We start from the raw sequence: 21,371 nt of genomic DNA, 5'->3' as shown, positions 1-21,371 counted from the left end.
AAATTAATGGAAAGCAAAACGTTGGTATCAACTGGTCCCTTTTATTTGAAAGGTTGTTGGTTTCAATAAAGACAGGGAACAACTCAATTTCAGATTTATTTAACCCAAACTACAGAAATGTGAAAACCTACAAAGACTTAAGTCACCTTTAAGAATGAGAAGGATCTCTTAATATATCACAGTGAAGTAAAGTTTCTACATTAATCACTAATTTACTAAAAGTAGAAATATTTAAAGGATATTGCACGTTCAAAACAGATTTTGTTTCTTTTAAAACAGTACACATTTCACTTAATCTATTAATCTGTGTTTTAATTTAGGTATTTTTATTTACAACAGATGATGCGGTAATCATATATTTTCTCATTTCTTGAGTGTTCTTTGATCTTCAGCCACTGGTGGCTTCTCAGGGTGTTTATATATATATATATATATATATATATATCTTATTCATAAGTTGGGTGCCATGTTACACTACCCCCAGGATGCGAGCGACCCACCAGCTGCAGGGCATGATGACTCTACATGCAGAGCGACAGCCATGGTAATTATAAGGCCACGGGTAGTAGCCACCCAGAGGTTCACAGATTCTCTGGCACTGAGTGTAACTTCTTCGGCATTCGATACAGCAGATACCCTGGTGGTCCAACATGGGGTCAAATACCATACCACCTTCTCCTTCCAGCTGGTATGGCAAGAAAAAAAAAAGGAAGATTTTAATTGACTTGATTCCAAAAACCGTACAATATTGCTTTCATACCATTTAGCAAAACACTTATGGTGTCCATTCATTAAACTGTGTAGTCTTTGCCATTCTCATGTAATCAAAAGGTTTAGCAGGGGGCATACTGTAGTGTGATTGAAGGGTGATTGCTGAATGGGTCCCCATAATAATGCTGTCTTGACAGAATAGTGGTACACTGTTTGTGTTAGAAGCTATTAAACTTGTGCTTACTGGCTATAATCCTACTTTACTTACCATAGGTTTAATGAAACATTACTTTGGGCATTGCCTGTTCTAAAAGACCTGCAGACTATATTACTGAAACTAGATATGTAGGTATCGACGATAGAAAAAAACCAATTGGACCATCTAGTTTGCTTTTTTTATATATATATATAACCCCTTCAGTGCTGGCATGAAGACCTTGCAGATGGGTGATGATTACTGTTCTCTCTCCGATCCACAGGCAATCGCGCATGCTGGCTAAAAGAGAGTGTGTAATAGCTTTAAGTACTGCTGCTGCCTTCATTTATTCCGTGGACCTGTCAGTACATTGTAAGGTAGGTGGTATGAGAACAATACCTTCTTGGAAGAAGTGACAGCAATCTCAAGGATTACTGATGACTATGACACTTTGTGGGCTCGAGAAAACTTTGAGTCTGCTTTAACCTTTACAGTGCCTGAGAAAAATGTACAGCGGAAGGCAGAAAATGTGTTGCGCTCGTCTCGTCCGTATTAATTCCCTAAAAAGATATCTCCGTTTCACATTGTTTTTTGCCAAGTGGCTGTTTGATTTTTCTTCTAAAGAATAATGAAATAATGTATCTAAATTCCTTTTGCAGTGAGTCGCATTACATTTTATCCGCAGAGCGCCACCGTAGCGCTATTACCTTACTAAGGTATTTCTTAAGACAAGCAATGGAAAAAAGTGGTGTGCACGCATCACAGAACTCACAATTTAAATTACTGTTTTTGAGAACACTGTACAACTTGAAAAAAGCATAAAATGCCTAGCAATCTGACGAAAAGAACAGCTATGGAAATTAGCTCCTACGTGGGCTTCATGTAAAGTGTGAAAAGGGGAGATTTTCCCCCAAAAGTAAATGGCTGACACTGCTTATTCAGCCACCGTAACTGAATAAAAACTCACTTGTTTTATGGGCAGTTACATACACATGAATATGTTAACTACATATATATATATATATATATCTATATGGAATAACTATATATATATATAGAGAGAGAGAGAGAGAGAGAGAATTATATAGCTAGATAAAGTATGGCCAAATGTTCATGTGTGTGGCTGTCTCTTAATGCAGAATCTGACATTTAACAAACAAGTAACAGTTTCTGTAGCGGCGGAACGAGCTGGCTTACATGGTATGGGTTCTCGGGGTTGAATGGCACTTCCTGTTCAGGAGCTGGCTGGGTCTGATTGGCTGCTGGTTGAGCTCGCCTGTTCCCTTGACGTCTTGTGTTTCTTTCTTCGGCTGCAGCCTCAAACTGGTCCAAGTTGAGGTTGTTTTGTGCTTGTCTGACTTTTCTTCCAACTGCCCTTTTACCTCTTTGATTTTCTGGAGATGATAAAATGAGATGAAAGGACGACATATTTAAAATAGCTGCAGTGTACCAACGCACCTTCGATGTGTAGTGAGCGTCTTTGCTAGGGCTGTTCATTGAAGCCATCAAAACACATTTCCTAAATAATAATCTTGTGCAGTGGTGGTGGTGGTGGGGTAACACTTCTAATGTATTATAAATAATACATATAATTCCGTTCTTACTATAATTCCCAAATATGCCCTAATGTATGTGTGTCCTTGCTAGAATTCACACCAAGTAATAAAGCTACTGACTTTGGCCATGCGTAGTTTTGGCATCAGTTCCAGCGCGGTAAATCACTCTCTGGCTGACAGCCCGTCCATTGGCTCTAACCCCTGGTGAAGCACTAAGACCCAGTTGCATTAACCTGCAGCCACCTCATCGCAATAATGCGATAAATTCTGTCACCTGCACACATTAACCCTCTGTGAGCCACATATTAGCAGAACCCTGGCTACCCCAAAAGCACCCAGTGTCACTATAAAGGTTTTGTTGCACTGCGTATTTCTTTCATGTGTGCACCACTATAAATTATACCCATTCCTGACATAATAAACCTACAAGACCTCTTACTATGTGTTCAGAACAGCCAGGATTGCTACCCTTACTGCATTCAGGATGGAAAATTAAAATACTGGTTTAAGTAAATCTCAGCATGCCTAAAACAACAGTAAAAGTCAAACAGTCTCTTGTAACTAGAACACAATCACTTAATATAACACAAAGAATGGGTAAATACTACAAGTCCTCCCTCCTTAGGTTTTGACACCCACAATATCCTAAATATTACCATAAATGCTAAATATATTGTATTTTCTGCACCAAATTACCACTCATACGCCATTCTCATGTCTTAAGCTGCATAACACCTACTTGAGAATATAGTTTATTTTCCTTGTACTTTTTATTTACCTTTTGGGTATGTGGGTCGCAGCCAGAAAATAGGAAGATCGGAGCAAAGTTCCAGGATTTTTGCACTCAGGAAACTCTCATCCTTGACCGGTTCGTCTGCAGCCACCCAGATAAGGGAATTCTCATCAAACTTTGCGGGCATGATTTCATCTTCCTGGCAACATACAAAACACATCAACACGCATCAACCAGAAGCACAGCACTGCTTTATTTATAAGCATTTTTTAATTAAAATCTTGATACTATCAAAAAGCCATATTATATATGAAGGGGGGGGGGCAAAAAAGAAAGACGTTGAATACAGTAAACCTTAAAATCACAAATGTAATTGTGATTTTACAAGTTAAAATATACGCAAAAATCATGTATTGGACAGCTAGGAAGCAATGGCAGAATAGTTTAATGGATGACGCAATTTAATATAAAATCCCATGCCTGTAACTGTTATATGGCTAGAGTAAATATATCCATGTTTCCAGTTCTTGTGCCCCTGGCCCTTATACACTTATTTGCATTGTTATAAGTGACATTATTGTTGTTGAAGAAATTCAGAGGCTATGTCATGATAGTGTTGAAAATGCCCTTTACTGCTAATCTCTAGCTGTCAGCAAATGATTTATAATGTCACTTGAACAAGGCTTGCAATCAAAGTCTTAATGTATGAGCTTTAATGAGGAAAGCGACAGGGGGTGGCTCACAGCACCAGTGGCCTGGAATTCTCCATAGAAAATGCACCAAAAAATGTGTCGCCATATATCCAGTTCACACGCAAATGTCTTGGAAGCAGGGCTCTCAACCTGATGTCTTGGCTTGTTTTATGCTTTCAACAGAGCTACTACCAGCAGCCAGACCCTGGCTAGGTCCCTTTTGCTTTACTTGAACCCGTGCCCCAGGACACTCTTACCTGTGCCATCGCAGACTGGTCATTGGGTAATCTCAGAAAATGCCTGGTGGGCCAGTGCCCGTTGATGCCTTTCGCTACCTTTACTGATGCTCACATCACATGCCACCTGAAGAGCATTGCGCGTGGCTGTGTGTTTCATTTTATCAGCCACTGGCCTCAAAGCACCGGGCCAATTTTGATCCTCAGTCTGGCCCTGTGCCCTGTGCTGTGTCACACTATTGCAACATTGAGACACCAATCTGGTGACCAATGTTCCATCTAATTTTTCTTAGTTGGCGTGCGCAGAAAATTTCTCTTGTGCAAAAATTTTCACAGAGCAAAACTTTTGTGCGCACAATATCCGCGCCGCATAAAGTTTAAAAAAAATTATTATTTTTTTCTTTTTTTGGGAAAAACTGTTGTGCGCACAATTTTTGGACGTGTGTGCTCTCTAAAAAAGCTATGTGCGCGCGCACAAGCGCACAGCTTAGAGGGAACACAGCTGGTGACCTATCTCAGGCTCTGAGTTGATGTGAGCTGCATGAAAAAGGAGAGGGGGGCCTGGAAGAGTAAAAAATGGCCAGGGAAACAAAGCTGATGATCAAGGAGTTAACTAATTTAAACAAAAGGGCTAAAATGGACGTTGCAGAATGGTAATTGAGACAGACCATGGGAAAAGATGAGAAAAGATGTAAATAAGTCAGGAAGAGAACAGACGGACACCCAAGTTGAGAAATATTCTCTCCCAGGTGTATGCACAGACCATGGCTGGGCAACAAGCCTCCTTCCTATAAAGCTGAGCCAACCTTCTCACTGATAGGACAGTGCGTCATAATTCAACCACAACCCTCATGTGGACCAGGGTGACAATCTTTAATATACTTTATATTTAATTGTGATTCAGGGATAATGGGTGTGATCTTAAGCACTATCCTTCATTTATACACACATACAGTATTAACCAAAACATACAGATGGGCAACAGACTACATTATTAAACACCGACTTATACACGCGTATAAGGTAATGAATAAAAAAAAAATATTATCTTGTAAATCAGAGTAAGACGAGAGGTGGTCAGGTTAATTTAATACATGTTCTTAAAAATCAGCGGCTTCAACTTTGCCTGTTTAACACTGCCAATGTTGAATTGGCTGCCACATGAGGATCCTGCATGAAGCTGCCAGCCAGCTCGGCACTGATAGTGTTAAAATCGGATTTGTGGGGCTTCCAACAAAGCAGAGGGTTGTTTAAATTGATAGATTCCCTGGAGAGGTCACTTGTTAAGTGACTACAGGCATCTAGGGAGATATGCGGGCAGCTGAAAAATTTGAGAGAGACAGCGAGCTACCTATGGCATGCTCATGGGCCTAGTGATTCAAGATAGCTCCTTTGATTCAGGTTCCAGGCAATCCAGGCCAAATAAAGAATATACGCTAGATAAACAGACTTTGTACAGTATTCCGCTTTTAACCCCTTAAGGACAATGGGCGGTCCCCTAAACCCATTGAAAACAATGCATTTTGATCCCGTACATGCACGGGCTTTGTCATTAAGGGGTTAAACATGACTCCTGTTGACTGATCAGGCTCCCCGGTGTGGAGGCAGTCACCCCAAGCAGCCCATTTACACTATGGAGGACCGTGCCGAACCAGCACAGCCTCTGTAGCACACTCTTCCCAGGTTAACAGCTGGAGAGCTGGGATAGGACATCACGTCCCAATGATTAGCAGTATAGACAATGGCCATGCAGGGGGCAGCACCCAAAACAGCTGCTACCATCACAATCAGCCATCGGCTTCATTAGTCATTGTCTTTAAAACCCATGCTAAAAGCCTGCTGGCTGCTGATTTTTTTTGATCTTTGTGTGACAGCTTTAAGAATATGCAAACCCGTTGATGATCAAATATTGCTTTTTATGTTAACCTCAAATTACTAGATGAAATCACAGCAAATTCCGCAGCAACCCCAGCCAGTGTGTTTATTTCAGTAACACGAGCAGTAATAGGCGCTGACAGTGTGATTGGAATTTCTGTTTTATTATTCAGAGAGAGGCAATAATAAATGCAAACATGACTATGAAAAAGTCATTTCCAGATTATTATTGGACAGGACACAGTACTAGACTCTGGTAACAATCTCCTACGTTATTCACCACAAATGTGACATTACTACAGTAATTACCCTGTTCCTGGAGAAATGACATTGGTAAACACTGTACGGCACTATATTTTGCCATATTACGTTTGAGCTGAGAGTTTACTGTGCTGTGACTTTTCCAGCGTATAAGTCAACGTTCCGGGGGGGATTCATCTATTGAGAGCGCTGATTTGCATGTCGTCTTCGGATGGATGAAGTCATAATCAAGTACAGCTTTTGGAGCAGTGCATAATTCATATCCCCTTTGGTTTATTATACTGTTTGAAATTAGCTGGTGTTGATTTTCTGAAATCTAAATTGACTGTAAAACATTTATTACTCCGATAAAATCCCTCGGAGGGGTTAGCCGACACTGCAGATAGGAAGTGGAATGGGGGGAGCGGAAATCATATTTAATTTTTTTTTTTATATATATTTTTTTGCAGTTGACATTAATCGGTACCTGCACAGAGCGTCCCAATATAATTAATTTTGATCATTTAATTTTGAATTTTTATAGCATTTTATTGTTGCTTCCTATTGAGAGAGAGCGGTTGGACGTCCTAATAAATTAATGGTGCGCATTTGAAAAATGCAGAACTGAATCAAAGACTAAATAAACGTGGTATATTTCCAACTCAATTATTCTGAATATATCCGCCCTTGAGCATGTATCACCTGCGAAAAGCAATCTAGAAAAAAATGCTTACTATGGCTCTGAGACATAATTATGGCTGAGAACATCACCTGGTAATTGGTTTTGATCCATACAGAGGACAAAATAACCATGACACGTGTCTGGGATATGAGTGGATGATGCAAAAAACCATATGGATTGTATAACAATCCAGAAAATATTATTCATGCAAAACTGTACAATATATAATGTGTCAAGCCACATACTTCTAATTTATCATTCAGTGTCTTCAAAACATTCATGATGATACAGAACAAAAGGATTAACACCTCCTGATTCTCCAAATACAACTCCTATAATTCTCCGCAGGATAGAAGCTTAATCTACAACAGCTGGAACACCTTAGACCTGGGCATCCAATATGCAGACTTCAGGGCAAAATGCGCCCCGCCAAACATCAAGGTGCAACCCGCGTGAGATCTGTCGCAGTAACCGCACCTCCAGCCAGGGCTGTGAATGAGTAGAGAGTGCAGCACAAAAAGGTGAAGTACGCGAGTCTTGCTACCTCCACCATCAACCGTTTCTGTGTTCATGTGTCCTTTCTTGCAGTAATGCACCTTCTCTTGCCTCTACTTGTTTTTCCCTCTTCTCCCTGTTGTCTTCTTTGTTCGTCACTTTCCTCCCGGAGCACTTCTGCAAAAGGGAGGAACGATCTCCCCCAACTGTAGGAATGGTGGAGAGCTGTTCTTGTGGCTCTGCTCTTTTGTGGAAGTACTCTGAGAGGCCAGAATAATGAAGATGGATTCATGGAGAAAGAGAAGCATTTCTGCCCCTCCACAAATCCGTCGGCATTATTCTGGACCCTTAGTGTGCCAGGAAGTGTGCTCTGCACTTTTGCACTTTGGCCTGGTTCACATTAAAGCGAAACAAGAAAGAAGATGCAGGGGGAAATGGAAGAAAAAAGAAGACAGAGCTGTGGGGAAGCAGTTGGCAAGGAAAGTAGAGAGACATTGAAAGAGAGAGAGTGAGTGAGAGTACAAAAATGTACAAAAAGGTAACTAAAAACATTTCACTCCAATGAAAGCCAAAGTTTTTCAGTTTGAAGTGTTTGAACATTTGTACGCAAAATACCGGTACAATAGGTAAACCGTGCTTGCACAAACTCACAAAAACACACAATGTTAGCTGCTTAAAATTTCATTTGACCTAGGAGGCACATTAATATCAGGAATTGAGATAGAAAGGCGCTCCCTGTAATGGTTACAATGGCAGTACTGTTTAATAAAAGGTATATTATTTGGAAAATGGAAAACAACGGCGTTTCTTCTCTCTTGTGCAATGTTATTTGTATATTCACATGATGCATTAGTATGTAGTTCTTCTGGGTAATGGACAACCTCCCAGTGAGGTCCCAATAAAATTGACCCCAAACATACTGCTAGTAGGCCGAACTTTTCTAATGGGAGTTACTTTAATTCTTCTTTAACACTGACAATTAAGATCATGTGCCGAATTAAGCACACATTGAGGTTATGTTAGAAGGAGGTTATCACTTTAAAAATTAAAACGTCACTTTGAGAAACATACAATGGCATTTACCTGAGATTGCTGGGGAGGCTATTTTGGGAAGTATTTGTTTCTAAACAGAAAAATACATAAAGGGGTTTAACAAAAGACAGGAGGAGGGCTTATTTTATAGGAGGAGAAATATTACAATAGGTCATAAAGTAAAACTAGAGAGCCAGAGGTTTAGATGTAGTGTAAGGATGTTTTACTTAATGAGATGGCGGTAGAGAAGTGAAACAGCCTCCCAGTATACGTGGTAGAGGTTAACACAGTGAGGGAAAACAAGACAGATCGCATGTAAGTTGTAGAGCTGGGCATGGGGGACCTCTTAGCTGTTAGTTATGCTCAGCCTGACAAATAATTGGCCGATGATCATGCCATTTGCAATTAATCAGCACCGGGAGACTTTGCTCCTCTCTGTTTAAAGGTGTACGTTCTCATAACAGACAGGAGTCATGGTGGATATTTTTGTCGAGGCAACTCAATCAAAATTGCAGAAACTGATTGGATCACTTGAGGATAGACATAATCCCTGGTGTGCTTGCTGCCAATGAGGTGTGCAGTTTGGCATCCGCGGCTTAGACTTATCGAGAGTGATCGTCTGTCACTGAGAACAGCAGCAGCCATCCACCGAGACACCGTTCACTGCTTTCTGTTAACACTCGCTATAGATGAGTCACTCGTAACCAGGCTTACGCAACTGCCTCCCCGCTGAATACTCAAACTTTTTACACGACTTTTTATCCAGCGCGCTACTGCGACTACCGCGACTACTTGTACGGCTTAACTTCATGCTGCTTAGTGTCCTGTAAGGAGTCTGGACACACAGGGTGCAATGGCACCAAGGGCAAAATTACACAAGGCTATTATAAGGAAGGAGATTTCCTTCTCGTGTCTGCTTTCGGTTAAGCACACGAGGGGATACTTCAGGAAGAGACGCTAAGCTCACAGTCCTGAGGTTGTAAACTTTTCCATGGGTGGGAATAGAGATTTGCTATATCCGTAGAGCGGCAGACTGTAAAGCATGTGAAATGCTCTTAACTGCAAAACTCAGTTTGATAAGTCTGCCTCTGTACCAATACCGCATTATCAGTTTTTCGTAGGTCGAGACTAATAACACCTGGGGTACCGAAGATGCCTCACCTTGCCTTAGAGGCAATATCCAGGCTAGACACCAAGCAATGCATGAGCCGTCACGGTGAAGATATACAAGCTTTCCATATAACGGCTGCCACTATAGAATGCCAGCTATGCCCTATAAATGATAATATGTATTTTCATATTCATATGCTGGAGGTTTGGCTTTTTTGGTACTTCTCTTGAGTACTCAGCTCTTTATTATTTCATAATATGCCAGTAACATGACAAATATGCTTTTGCATTGAAGCTTCTTCAAGACAAAGAGTGACATTTTAGAGTGTTTTGTTCAATTCTTACCAATTCAAAGGAAAGGCTTTCTTTTGTCATGCTGTCAACATCCGGAAGGTGAGCTTTTGCCTGGGCTTTAATGTAGCATTTTTCTCCCCCAGCAAAACGGATTCCAGTAATGCCCTGGAAAATGAGAACAATTAATTACAAACTGCACGCATCCTTCTCAATTCTCAATCAGTGTCCTTTGCTCTGGGAGTTCTCAGCAAGCTGCATTTTCAATCTTAAAATCCATCACGTTGCTAACGCAAGAAATATCCAGTTAAAAACAGAAACATTGGAAAAGAGATTTAGATTGTAAGCTCTAGTGAGTAGTGGTAAATCTGCCATGCTTTAAATGCCTTTAAGGAGACACTGTCGCTTTTATAGTGTGACCTTTTGCATACAGAAAAAAAAAACAAAAAAAAACTAAAGTAACTAAGCAAATGTATAGATCAAAACCATACATGTTCACTCAATCACATTATTGCCACAAATACAAATTAATCACTCTGCATTGTTTACATATTGTAACGCTTGATGATGTCAATGAATATGTAAAACCAGAGATTTAAAAGCCCTCATCGGTCTTCCCACTTACATATTTAATGTATTAACTGTTTAGGTTATTTGCATTACTAAAGGTAAAGAAATGGTTACACACATATATCTATATGCTACAAAATTTCCTTCTATATGCATGCTAATTAGTTACCGAGAAAGCGTGAAATGTGACATCACTGCTATCCCATTGTACAGCGCTATGGAATATGATGGCGCTACATAAACAATAAATAATAATATTATAACTATTTTATTGCATTCCCAGCACCGGTTAGAAATTAATAATCGTTTTGTTTTGCAAGCACGCTGTATATTATGTTTTTAGCGCTCTATGTACTGCTAAATACTAATTAGGTTTACACTTGCTGTTATTTAATAAGCCACACTTATTCACACTTTCAGCTTCCTTTCGATGTAAACAAAATGGAAAATGCAACCCAGGGATATTTTTTAATAAATTTGGTTAAGAAGACCTACAGATCTTTATAGTAGATAACCACCGTTAGAATACAGCTTCATTTAACTAACAGGAACTACCCACACATACTATAAGCCAGGAATGAACAGAATTACCATTTGCAGCGGTGATACGGTGAATGAATTATCCCCCCTGCACTAGTAAATTGTCTCACGCATGCAGTCAGCTTTGTATTCTAAGAATATACGGCATATAACAAGGGATTTTAGATTTATAAATAACCTTTCGTTAGATCTGTCCTCATCTCTATACAATAAAATAATGGTTTAGTGAAGAATAAAAATAGGACAAGCCATAGATTGACAATGAAGCACGTTACGATGCTTTGCTCGTAGCTAATGCCATGTATGTGCTACTGCGCTATACCCATAAGGGCATATCCTGTAGCCCAAACAACAGAAGTATAAACTGGATTTTATATTCACACTTGATAAACAGCAAAAGAAGCAGAAATGGGATGCGGAGTGCTTCTGGTTGTCATCAGAAAAATATAATTCCATTTTAGCTGACATCTCACAAATATAGCTCCAAGTGCATCTTGTTTGTGATGTGTAATTGAAGTGGAAGTCTAATCCCAGGGCTCATAAATCACACATCAGCTCTAGGCCCTCCCTTATGGCTGATACAAGTGAATTATCAGTTTGTTAGCTTGTACTTTACAAAGTTCTTTCAGGGTATAACACATTCTAAGCACTGTAATAGTGCAAAGCAGGGACTGGCCAGTGGCCTCTCTAATTATAAGCATTTCCCAACATGTTGACGTTAACAACATCTGTTTAAACCAATGACACACCAGGTACATCATGAAAAGATGTCCCTATGGGGATCAATGATGTACCTGGTGTTTCATGGGTTAAAAATGGTCCCACGTTGGCGCTATCGCTGTGATCACTGGGTCACCGTTGTTACTGACCAGAGTGGTCGGTCTATAGCAGATTCCTTGCATTCCTGTGCATGTGATTTCTTCAACAGCCAATCACATGCACAGATACAGAGAAATGACAAAGGCTAAGCTTTATCGTTAGCAGGAGAGAGATAGAGAACAGTAATAAAAGTGATTCCCTGGGCCCAGAATAAAATTCTGTTTTTTTATTGGTGTGGTGGGGGTTAGTTTGTTACTTTCACTTGCTCGTACTCATGCTCTCTCACTAACTCATTCTCACGCTTTATCCCGTGTCTTATTTCTTTGTCCTCTTCTCTGTGAACCTGGCATCCCCATGAAGTTCCGCAAAAAGCCAGAGGCTCTGGGCACACCAGAGACGCGGAATAAGTTGTGTCTCGAGGCCCTGTCCTTTTGCGAGAGTTCAGACCCCTCCATATGCATTTGCTCCCCTGCCCACCCTTAAGCTATTTGGTGCTGGGAACGTGTTCAGCTGAACATATCTCATTGCACGTGATATACTTACCGCCAGTCACCTTCATGTGTGCAAAACGCTCCCACTGATTTCAATTGGATCGCTTTTGTGCCAACAACAATCAGTGGTGAGGATGGAGGAGGCAAGCAGCTGCAGCTTCTACCTAAGGTACATGCTTTTATGTTTTCATTTTTAGAGAAAGCATCTTAATGTACTCCCAAAGCACTTTACTATGCATTATTCTTGAGCGGAGCTGTTAGGGACTGTCCCTTTACAGAGCCTAGGCATCCACGTGAGTAATTACTTTTTTATACTGTTGCAGGGGCTATGTATAGTGAAGCAAAAAAGTAAGGTCTGTCCCTTTAAGAAAATATGGCATTTATTACAATAGAGCAGAACGTGGAGTAGCATGTAAATAAATTATTACAGGTTACCCCAAACTGGATATCTTCCAATGTAGTTTTTTATTTAACTTTTGGCGCTTATTTTATTCTATTTGATTATTGGACAAAAAAATATTTTCCTGTACAAAGAATGTTAAAAAATTTAAGGTTTTGCAAACTTTGTATCGCTGATCTACTCCAATCAACATTTTAGCTGCTCTGATATATGCTCTGTTTAGCTTATAAGAACCCAGTCTAATGAACTGGACACATTTAAGTCAATCAAAAAAAAAAAGCTGAAATCTCATTAACTATCTTAGCAGACAAACCAAGAGAGGAAAAAAGGTCAAATAATAGTTACAACTTACTCAAATAGTATAAAAATACTTTTGCAACTTTAGCTCCAACCTTCAGTACATCGGGCGCGCTAAAACAACACAATCACTATAGCAAACAAAGGGTTGCTCCACTAGATATGACACGCTACTAATTCAGAAGCAGGTGTAAGTTATAAAACATTACTAGCCACACTCACGTTACCAAGAACTATTTGGGGTAAATTATATCAATCGTGCTTTGCCGCTGGTTCTTCCATCCTGAAGCTTATGAAAAAGGCAAACCAAAAGATGGCTGTACGCTCATAAAGTGCCTTTTTAAGGGATACTCCGGAGCCCAATGCCACCCCGCCAACAAAGAATGTATATAAAAGCACTTATAATATATAGGGCAAGGGGCCAATGAATTGGGGTGATACAAATGAATCTATTTGCAAGAGGGAAAATGTTAGTGGGAAAGTGCATTTGATGGCTGGGGGTACCTTTAAAGTTTTGGCTGAAATGTCTTCCTAACCAAGAAAACATTTTTTTTTAAAGTTATCAGTAAAGAATATGATAAGAAGAGTGGTGAGTTTGTCAGGATATATCTTTGGCCGAGGTGTTCAGGAACTTGCTGAACGAGGCACAGCATTGGCATATTATTGATCCAGACAGATGTATGGCTAGCATTTATTGCAGTAAGGAAGGACTCTGTTATCCCTGGAGAAACAGAATTAGTAAATGATGTATTCATATTTCTTTCTTTTTCCACCTCTGGTTCTAAGCATCAACATTTTAATCCACCAGAGAACTGCGCTCCAACTTTTTAACAGGAGGGGCATGAATCATGGAAAATGGTGGGGATGGCGCAGACACTGCCTGATTAATAATGTATTATAATAATAATGTATTATAATATATAATAATCTAATGTAGACATAGAGATAAGCAGGAAAGGGATAGAACAACAAATGTGTACAAAGAAACATTCTTCCCAAAATAATTTCTTAAACAACTTTAATGTTAATAAGTTATTAAAATCCATCTTTTGTGCGACCACATTTATGGGTTTATCACAAGTAATCCAGAAAATTACAACAAAGCTACAGATTAACCTGGTACGTTAACCCTTGTTATCCACTAGGGGAAGATCCATGACAAAACAAATACATTTTTCTTTAGCACTGAATAAAACTTTATTTATTTTTGTTGCAATAAACTTCCCTTATCTGCTGACCTGTAGGTAGCCACTATTTGAGATATTCTGTACCGCTAATATGCCAAACGTATATATAATATCTCTTTCAAAAAATCTTTGGTGTGCTCTCCTTCTTTGGCCTTTCTACTTTGGCTGGATATAAATATATATATGAAATAATTATTCATTCAATATAATCAAAATTGTGATGTTTATAAACAGTAATAAGAAACATGTACTTATACAAACAACTGATTTTAGAAACATTGACAGCAGATAAGAACCACCCGGCCCATCTAGTCTGTCCATTTTTCCTGATGTAAAGATTCAGACCGTAACATTCAGACATAAACATTCTATACATTTTCAGGCTTTTTAATCACTAAACAAATTCATAATGGCATATCATAATAATAATGGTCTCCCATCTTTCTAAAGGGATAGCAATTATTTTTTTTTTTTAAATGTTGCCAAGCAATAGTATTCAGTTCCTGCATCTTCAAAGGTAAAAGAAAAAAGTATCATTAGAACAAAAACAGAAAAGCTCCGTGACATTGATTAGAAGGAAGCCTGGACCATGAGATCGAAGGCCAGGCTGCAGTATGTGATCATATCACACGAGGACGTAACATGAAGAAGCACTGAAGGCTCTGACCACGCAAAGGACACATATATGAATTCTACATTGTGCCCAGTCACTGGCTGGGAAACGGCATTTCTCAAGGAGCTATGGTTCTGTTTCATTTCCACCTTCTTATCTTAATAGTGAAGAACTATTCATTTGCACAAGATGAGTAATACAAGAATACTTACAATCTGGAAATCATGCACTTCCACGGCCTCATCATTTCCAGAGCCGGTTTTGAAGGTTTCTAAGTTGTTCCCGGAGTCAATTTCCATTGACCCTTCCTGCACTTTGCCATTGATGCTCATGGTGTAATGAACATTATAAACCTGCAAAGCAATACATACGATGTACAATTTATTAAGACATAAATCATCAGAATAATGACACACACATATTTTTCTCCCTTTAGCCAACAGTGTTTACGACTTTGTACACTTACATACGATAACAGTGCCAGTGAACTCACATTCAGTGCAATACAAGACTGGAAATAAGTTCAAGCATACAGCTGATGTAAATGTAGATAGAATTCAGATATCACCATCACTGCTGTCCCCTTTCATAACAAATGCGTATCGATTTGACACTAAGCAGTAATGGCACCTAAATCCAATTATATGAAGGAGGTCTCGATATGTCAGAGCTATAAGGGCAGGGACAGTCCAAGTCAGAGAAAGTTACAGACTTCAGCGGAATTCAGCTCAGAGCGTTGTCTAGTTTTCTAGAAATCTAGTCTGGGGCATATATATTAAATTCATATGCTGGCCCTGTTTATCAGCCTCCATAGACTTCCAACTCAGGGATGTATTATAACTTTACCAACTATTTATAAAACATATTTTATATTGTATATCATTCCAGGGCAAATATAACCTTTGGATAGTGAAAGAAGATTTTCCAAGATGAAGAAGTACCATATAATAAAAGAAAAAGGTTATATATGTATTTCAATTTGCATAAATGGTGAACCGACTACTGGATGCTTTTCATAAATGTCCGAGTGAATATGAAATACTTATCTGCCCAGCACTTTTAATTTATCTATATCGTAAAAAGCTGTTGTCCCCCCCTCATAACAAGCTAATGTCCATTCCGTCTAATGGTACTGATTTTCAAAGGGTTAAAATCATCCTTAGGCTGTGAGCTGACTGAGCGAAGAATATCAGTATACGACACCTAAGTGTTATATTTTAATGACCACAGTCAGACCTGCCATTCATTCATTCACACATACACATTTGTCCGTCCCATTCATGCAGATGCTAAGGATTTAGTGCTTAGTCACTATCCAGATGTATTGTAAATTAATGACATAGTTAGTATGTGGGTCTTATTTTTTCTCAGGTCTGTTTAACTTTAAACAGTGCTTGGTGTGCAAGGGATCCGAGCAAAGCACTGCACTAAAGAGTTAAACACTTTCCGGTGTGGAAGAAGGCTGAGCAATGCTCGGTGTAAGAATTAAAAGCATTATGTTTATATATAAAAAGTAACCCTGGGGTAGTGATAACATAGGAACAAGCTCTTTTTGCTCTCCCAATTAAACTGATTAAAATTAATTCAGACTGGGGATATGTATGAAAAAGAAATTCTGATGCAAAACTTGAAAAGTGGCCTTGTCACCATAGAAACCAATGGCATATTGATGCTTACTGCTTTATTACATTGGTTGCTCTGGTGATAAGGCCATTTTTCAAACTTAAAAATTAGTTTTTTTAAACCTCTGTATGGCTATGTCCTGGCTGAGAACGTAATTAACCCCTGGAGTACCGGATGTGTAAAAAGCATTGTGGAAGACTCAATATAATATAATATATATATATATAATATAATATTCATCTGAAGTGTGTGACCTATACAAAACAGCAGAAGACTGTTCAGGAACTCTAACCCCTTCTAACGTGTGTTGAAGTATTAGATGGAACAAGCAAACATAAGGCCATATGTGTCGTGTCAGTTTATTTGTGTTTGCACGGTCGTAAATAACCCCTTCTACTACGTACTGTCTAGAATTCAGCTGAGATTCCAGGTAACATCCAACGAAGCAAGAAATGAGAGCATAGATAATCTATCGGTAGTGATAAACCACAGCTTGTGCTATTTCCGCAGTATAAAACATCAATTTCATGCAATTTTAATGCATCATGAAATAAAACTACCTGGTTTGGAATAAAATTTCTGTCTGGATTTAAGGCTTAAACATTTCTGCAGTTAACACCCTCCATATTATAAGTGGACTTCACCGTTTAACACTTAAGATACTGGAGATAACAGTCAAATAAGAAAGTATGGCACGCTTGCTGTATCTCATTTGTACAATGATACATTTCACAGTGACCCACCCAATTATGGTGTAAATATATCCATAATAATCAGTTGGATAAATGTAAAACCATTTCCACAGCACTCAACATAAGTTTTTTTTTTTAAAGTCTAAAATATTTTAAAAAAACAATGTAGCACATCAAGATTTTTGGTCATTTTTAGTGTTAAAAAAATCTAAACATAAAATTTGATATAGATTTGTGCACCACTACACCAAAAAAGGCATTTAAAATGGAATTTAGCTACATAAGCTGATGAGCGGGACCCTCGTAAAGCTACCATTCTTTAGATGCCATAAGGCTAGATGGCAAGCTCAGGGGCCGGATCCTCAATTACTGTTGTGTATGTACATGTCAATTGTATGTATTTTTTTAACCCTCCCATCTCTAAATTGTACCGTGCTGCGGAATACGTTGGCACTTGGAAATAAAGGAAAATAATAATAATAATAAACCAATAGTGTGACTTTTTAAATAGAAACATAGATAAGCCTTACTTTACCCTAAAAAGAAATCTGTTATTTTGTTTTCTATGTCTGGCCGTGTTAGAATGATTTGGTTAGTTAGCAAATGCTGTGGAGTGCTTTGCCTGCTTGCTTGTGTTGAAGGTAGCGCTGGGGGAAGCGGCTGGCTGATATACAAGAGCTGATTGAGTCCGACATAAAGGGGCTTTTGTCTGGAAGCAGTTACCACTGACCCCGGCTCAGCCTACAAGACCATAATATACAGAGCAGGGACGTGCACGCACCCTGGAGGCGCATCAAGAGCTTTCACACATCATACCAAACAACACGGCCATTTAGTGCCCCGTGCAAGGAACATCATTTATATACCAGATCCTCGAAGAAACGGCAGCTTGTCTCATGGCTAATTATTCTTCTAAATCCAATTATTGTGGCAAGTTACAAGTGTTCCGCTACCACAGTAATGGTCCATTTTAATAATGCATGTTTTAATGTTGCTGCCAGTTGGACTCGGCTGAAACAGACAAGCTACGCGATTCCTACTTCGTTTCCCTTTATATTACCTTGTTTTTCAAAGATCTTATTCCAAAACCATAGGTTGTCATTGCTACCCATGGGGTTTTCATTTTCTGTTGCTAGCCTTCTTAGAGACAAACTTTTGTCATTATTTTTTTATTTGGGTTCATAATATTAAATGACTGTTTATGCCAATTATTCACTAATCCCATTACCAGTGACATCACAACAGTAAGGTGCTACTTTTCCCGTATAAATAAGCGTGTATGATGATTCAGCCACTGATGCCTTGGTTCATGAATTGTCCTCACTCCCACCACCACCTGTAGGATCCTGCTTTGAGCTCTATTAGACCACTTGAGGATTCCATCTGAGAAAGAGACCTCTGTGGTCCCAATGAAAGGTATCAAAGACAAATCTGCCTGCCCAAATCACACCAGCAGGGTATAACAAGCCAAGGTATATTAAGCAGCTAGATTTATTGATATGATCGGTGAATGTACAATCACATATGGCGGGGTGAAGCAGAAAATACAATTCCAATCATAGAACGGTATGTACATGGAGAACAAGGAATAGGAAACACAAATAATGCATGAGCATCGAGAGGGATTGTCCTGATACAATAATATTGTTTCTAAAAAAAAACAATTTAACGATAACAAAAATCATCTAAAATCATAATAGAAACACAGAATTTGACAGCAGATAAGAACCATCTAGTCTGCCCATTTCCCCCTCTGTAAAGACTCAGACCTTAATCAGTCTTTGGCCTTGTTTTAGCTTATAATATAATGTAACATTATTACTGCACTGCATTATACGATAAATGGGCAGACCTGAAGGTTCAAGGGTAGTTATCTCATTCATTTCTGTGAGATCCACAACAAGAATGACTTAAGATTCCTTTTCAATAGATTGCTCTTTAGGATCGTTCCAGAAAAGAAGAGACTGCAAGCTCTTTAGAACAGATGCATGTGTGCATATATAGATATGTGTAAGTGTGTGTCTATGTGTGTATGTATATATATATATTATATATATATATATATATATATATATATATATATATGGATATGTGTGTATGTGTGTATAAGCACTTACATGTTTGTCGTTTACTTTCCAAAAGTAAAAAGCTCCAATAGCGCCAAAGAGGAGAAGCAGTGCCCCAGAGATGAGTACAACGGCACCGATTCGGAGCAGGCGCCCGCTGCTGGAGGGTTTCACTGCCAGTGCTGTGTATGCCTGAAATCAGAGGGCACAGGACATCCGACACATTAGTCAAACTGCCGAAACACAATCCTAACAAGTAAGCAAACTGTGTGAGTTCAGGAGCGTACGACAGATATCACTAGCGCTGTAACAATTAGGGATGCACCAGTGCTTCTACTGTTCACAATACTTTGACAATTTACCTCTATTAGGATCACTATTCCGACACGTCAAGATTCCCTACATTCTGAAAGGATGGGTCTGCATTGTGCTCTCAGTATCACATAATCTCATTGAGTAACCTCTGAGTGGGCTCTGTCATGTTAGTGTCAATAAAGCGACTTGTAATGACAGTCGCTGCACGCTCTTCATCGTGTATCTCCCTGCTCTACACGGCAGCATAAAGGAGACTTGGTGTTTTGGTCCAGTGCTTCTGAGCATTCGGCTTGTGCTTACTGCATTAGCTGTCGCCTCTCATCAGCCTGCGTTATCCTGCTCTCCCCCAGACATATTTCACAAATCCATGTACTTTATTTTACTTTGACATCACTAATCCTATTACCATGTGATGATGTCACATGTGATGTGCAGTGTAATGAATAATAATGGGTGCTGCACTAACCAGTGTATAGAAAAGTTTGGAAAAAGAACCCAAACACATCCAGAACAAGCAGCCTCGATCCCTTTACCTGGATACCCCAAGTCCTTTCCCAGATACCCCTCCCAGACCCCGTATTCGGAGTGTATGTGAATTCATGATCGCTGGGGCATTTCATTCAAAGGCAGACTTTTTGTACAGTTGAGAAATCACAATCTGGAAGGACGTTACCCCCCGCTGCCGTGGTCTACCACTCTCATCACCCTCAGACAGCTATCTAGACCTGTCATCACCAGTAGCTGATATCCAACTCCCATCACCCTCAGATGGCAGATTATCCGAAGTGAGGAGCTATCCCTTGCCTACGTGCTATGCTTTAAGGAGCGAACGTATTGCTTCTGTGCAGCTACAATGCGATTAACCCCTCCATCCCTGGATGCATGTGGATTGCAGAAGCTAACGGGGTGTCCCGAGAGGAGGTTGTAAGGTGAAGGGCTTTACTCACCGGCGGCAGGCTCTGCTCCACGTCCTCGGGACCCGCTAGGGCAATAGGAACTTTCTCCGAACTATCTGCCATTGTGTGCAGCTGGTCCCGGTCTGAGCCCCCTGGCCAAGCTCGGCAGTGTGGTCGGCGCAGTGAGAGGCACGTGACCCGGCCCGTCCATCAAACACCTGCCCACCTACCACCAGCAGGGCCGGAGGGTCTCCTCCCATGTTGTGAAGCTGGCCCTCCATGGCCTCCTTCCTGAACAGTGACTCTTTTTATGCCTTTACCTCAGGAATGCACTGCCTGGTTTGGACATAGAGATGCCCCATTGTTCATTTACCTTACTGGAAATACTTTCTCCCAAATTCTTGTGATGACGTGTACACTGCGCCAAACAGCTACCCCATTCATTCACCCCCCCCCCTGTCCTGACATCCCAGGGTCTGGATGGAGTTCTGTTTATGTAAAGGGTCTTCAAACCTGAAAAGAAAATATTTTGTATAATATCTAGATGAAATGTCTCATTCCTTCATTCATGTTTTAATGCATATGATAGGTAATTATGCAAATACATGGGTGTACTCTACAGAATCCCCTCAAATGCATTTGTTCTTTTCTCCACCCAATGGCTTAATGCCCTGCAGCAGATGCATTCGTGCGAATGCATCTCCTGCACGCTATGCGTGGCTCTGCTGAACACTGCATGCGGGAGTCTGGTTAGACCCCAGTGCATCTGTATAAAGTCTTCCCTTTGATTTCAATGGATGCATTTATCTGCCAATTGGTTTTACTGCCATTGATTTTATATAGCGCCATCAAATTCCGTAGCGCTGTACAATGGGTAGACAGGATGTATCAAGTAGTATATAACATAACAATTTGACCTACAGAAACAACAGGTGAGGAGGGCCCTGCTCAAAGAGCTTACAATCTAGAGGAAAGTGAACCAACAGTTTAAGAGGTTACCTTTTGTATTCTCC

The 21,371-nt window shown here is 39.8% G+C and overlaps 1 protein-coding gene across 1 annotated transcript; it reads right to left on the bottom strand.

Moving 5' to 3' along the window:
• Nucleotides 1-21: 21 nt before the first annotated feature.
• CNMD (chondromodulin) lies at nt 22-20,565 on the bottom strand. Its single transcript, XM_053455449.1, has 7 exons — nt 20,410-20,565; nt 19,199-19,339; nt 14,979-15,119; nt 9,904-10,017; nt 3,242-3,395; nt 2,105-2,301; nt 22-685 (listed from the first exon to the last, which is right to left on the bottom strand). Exons 1-7 carry the CDS (start codon nt 20,479-20,481, stop codon nt 470-472), a joined length of 1,035 nt encoding a protein of 344 aa, XP_053311424.1. The 5' UTR covers nt 20,482-20,565; the 3' UTR covers nt 22-469.
• Nucleotides 20,566-21,371: the final 806 nt, after the last annotated feature.

The sequence above is a fragment of the Spea bombifrons genome, chromosome 2 (assembly GCF_027358695.1).
Source record: "Spea bombifrons isolate aSpeBom1 chromosome 2, aSpeBom1.2.pri, whole genome shotgun sequence".
NCBI lineage: Eukaryota > Metazoa > Chordata > Amphibia > Anura > Pelobatidae > Spea > Spea bombifrons.
The sequence above is the reverse complement of the archived record's forward strand: the minus strand, read 5'-3'. Positions and strand labels throughout refer to the sequence as shown.

Bases quoted from the DNA above. Each gene is read 5' to 3' on its own strand.
- CNMD (XM_053455449.1), bottom strand. From the start codon at position 20,481: ATGGCAGATAGTTCGGAGAAAGTTCCTATTGCCCTAGCGGGTCCCGAG. The intron at 10,018-14,978 runs GTAAGTATTCTT...CTCATTTTCCAG, and splicing joins AAGTGCATGATTTCCAGATT to GGCATTACTGGAATCCGTTT. The intron at 686-2,104 runs GTAAGCCAGCTC...TTGCCATACCAG, and splicing joins ACCCCGAGAACCCATACCAT to CTGGAAGGAGAAGGTGGTAT.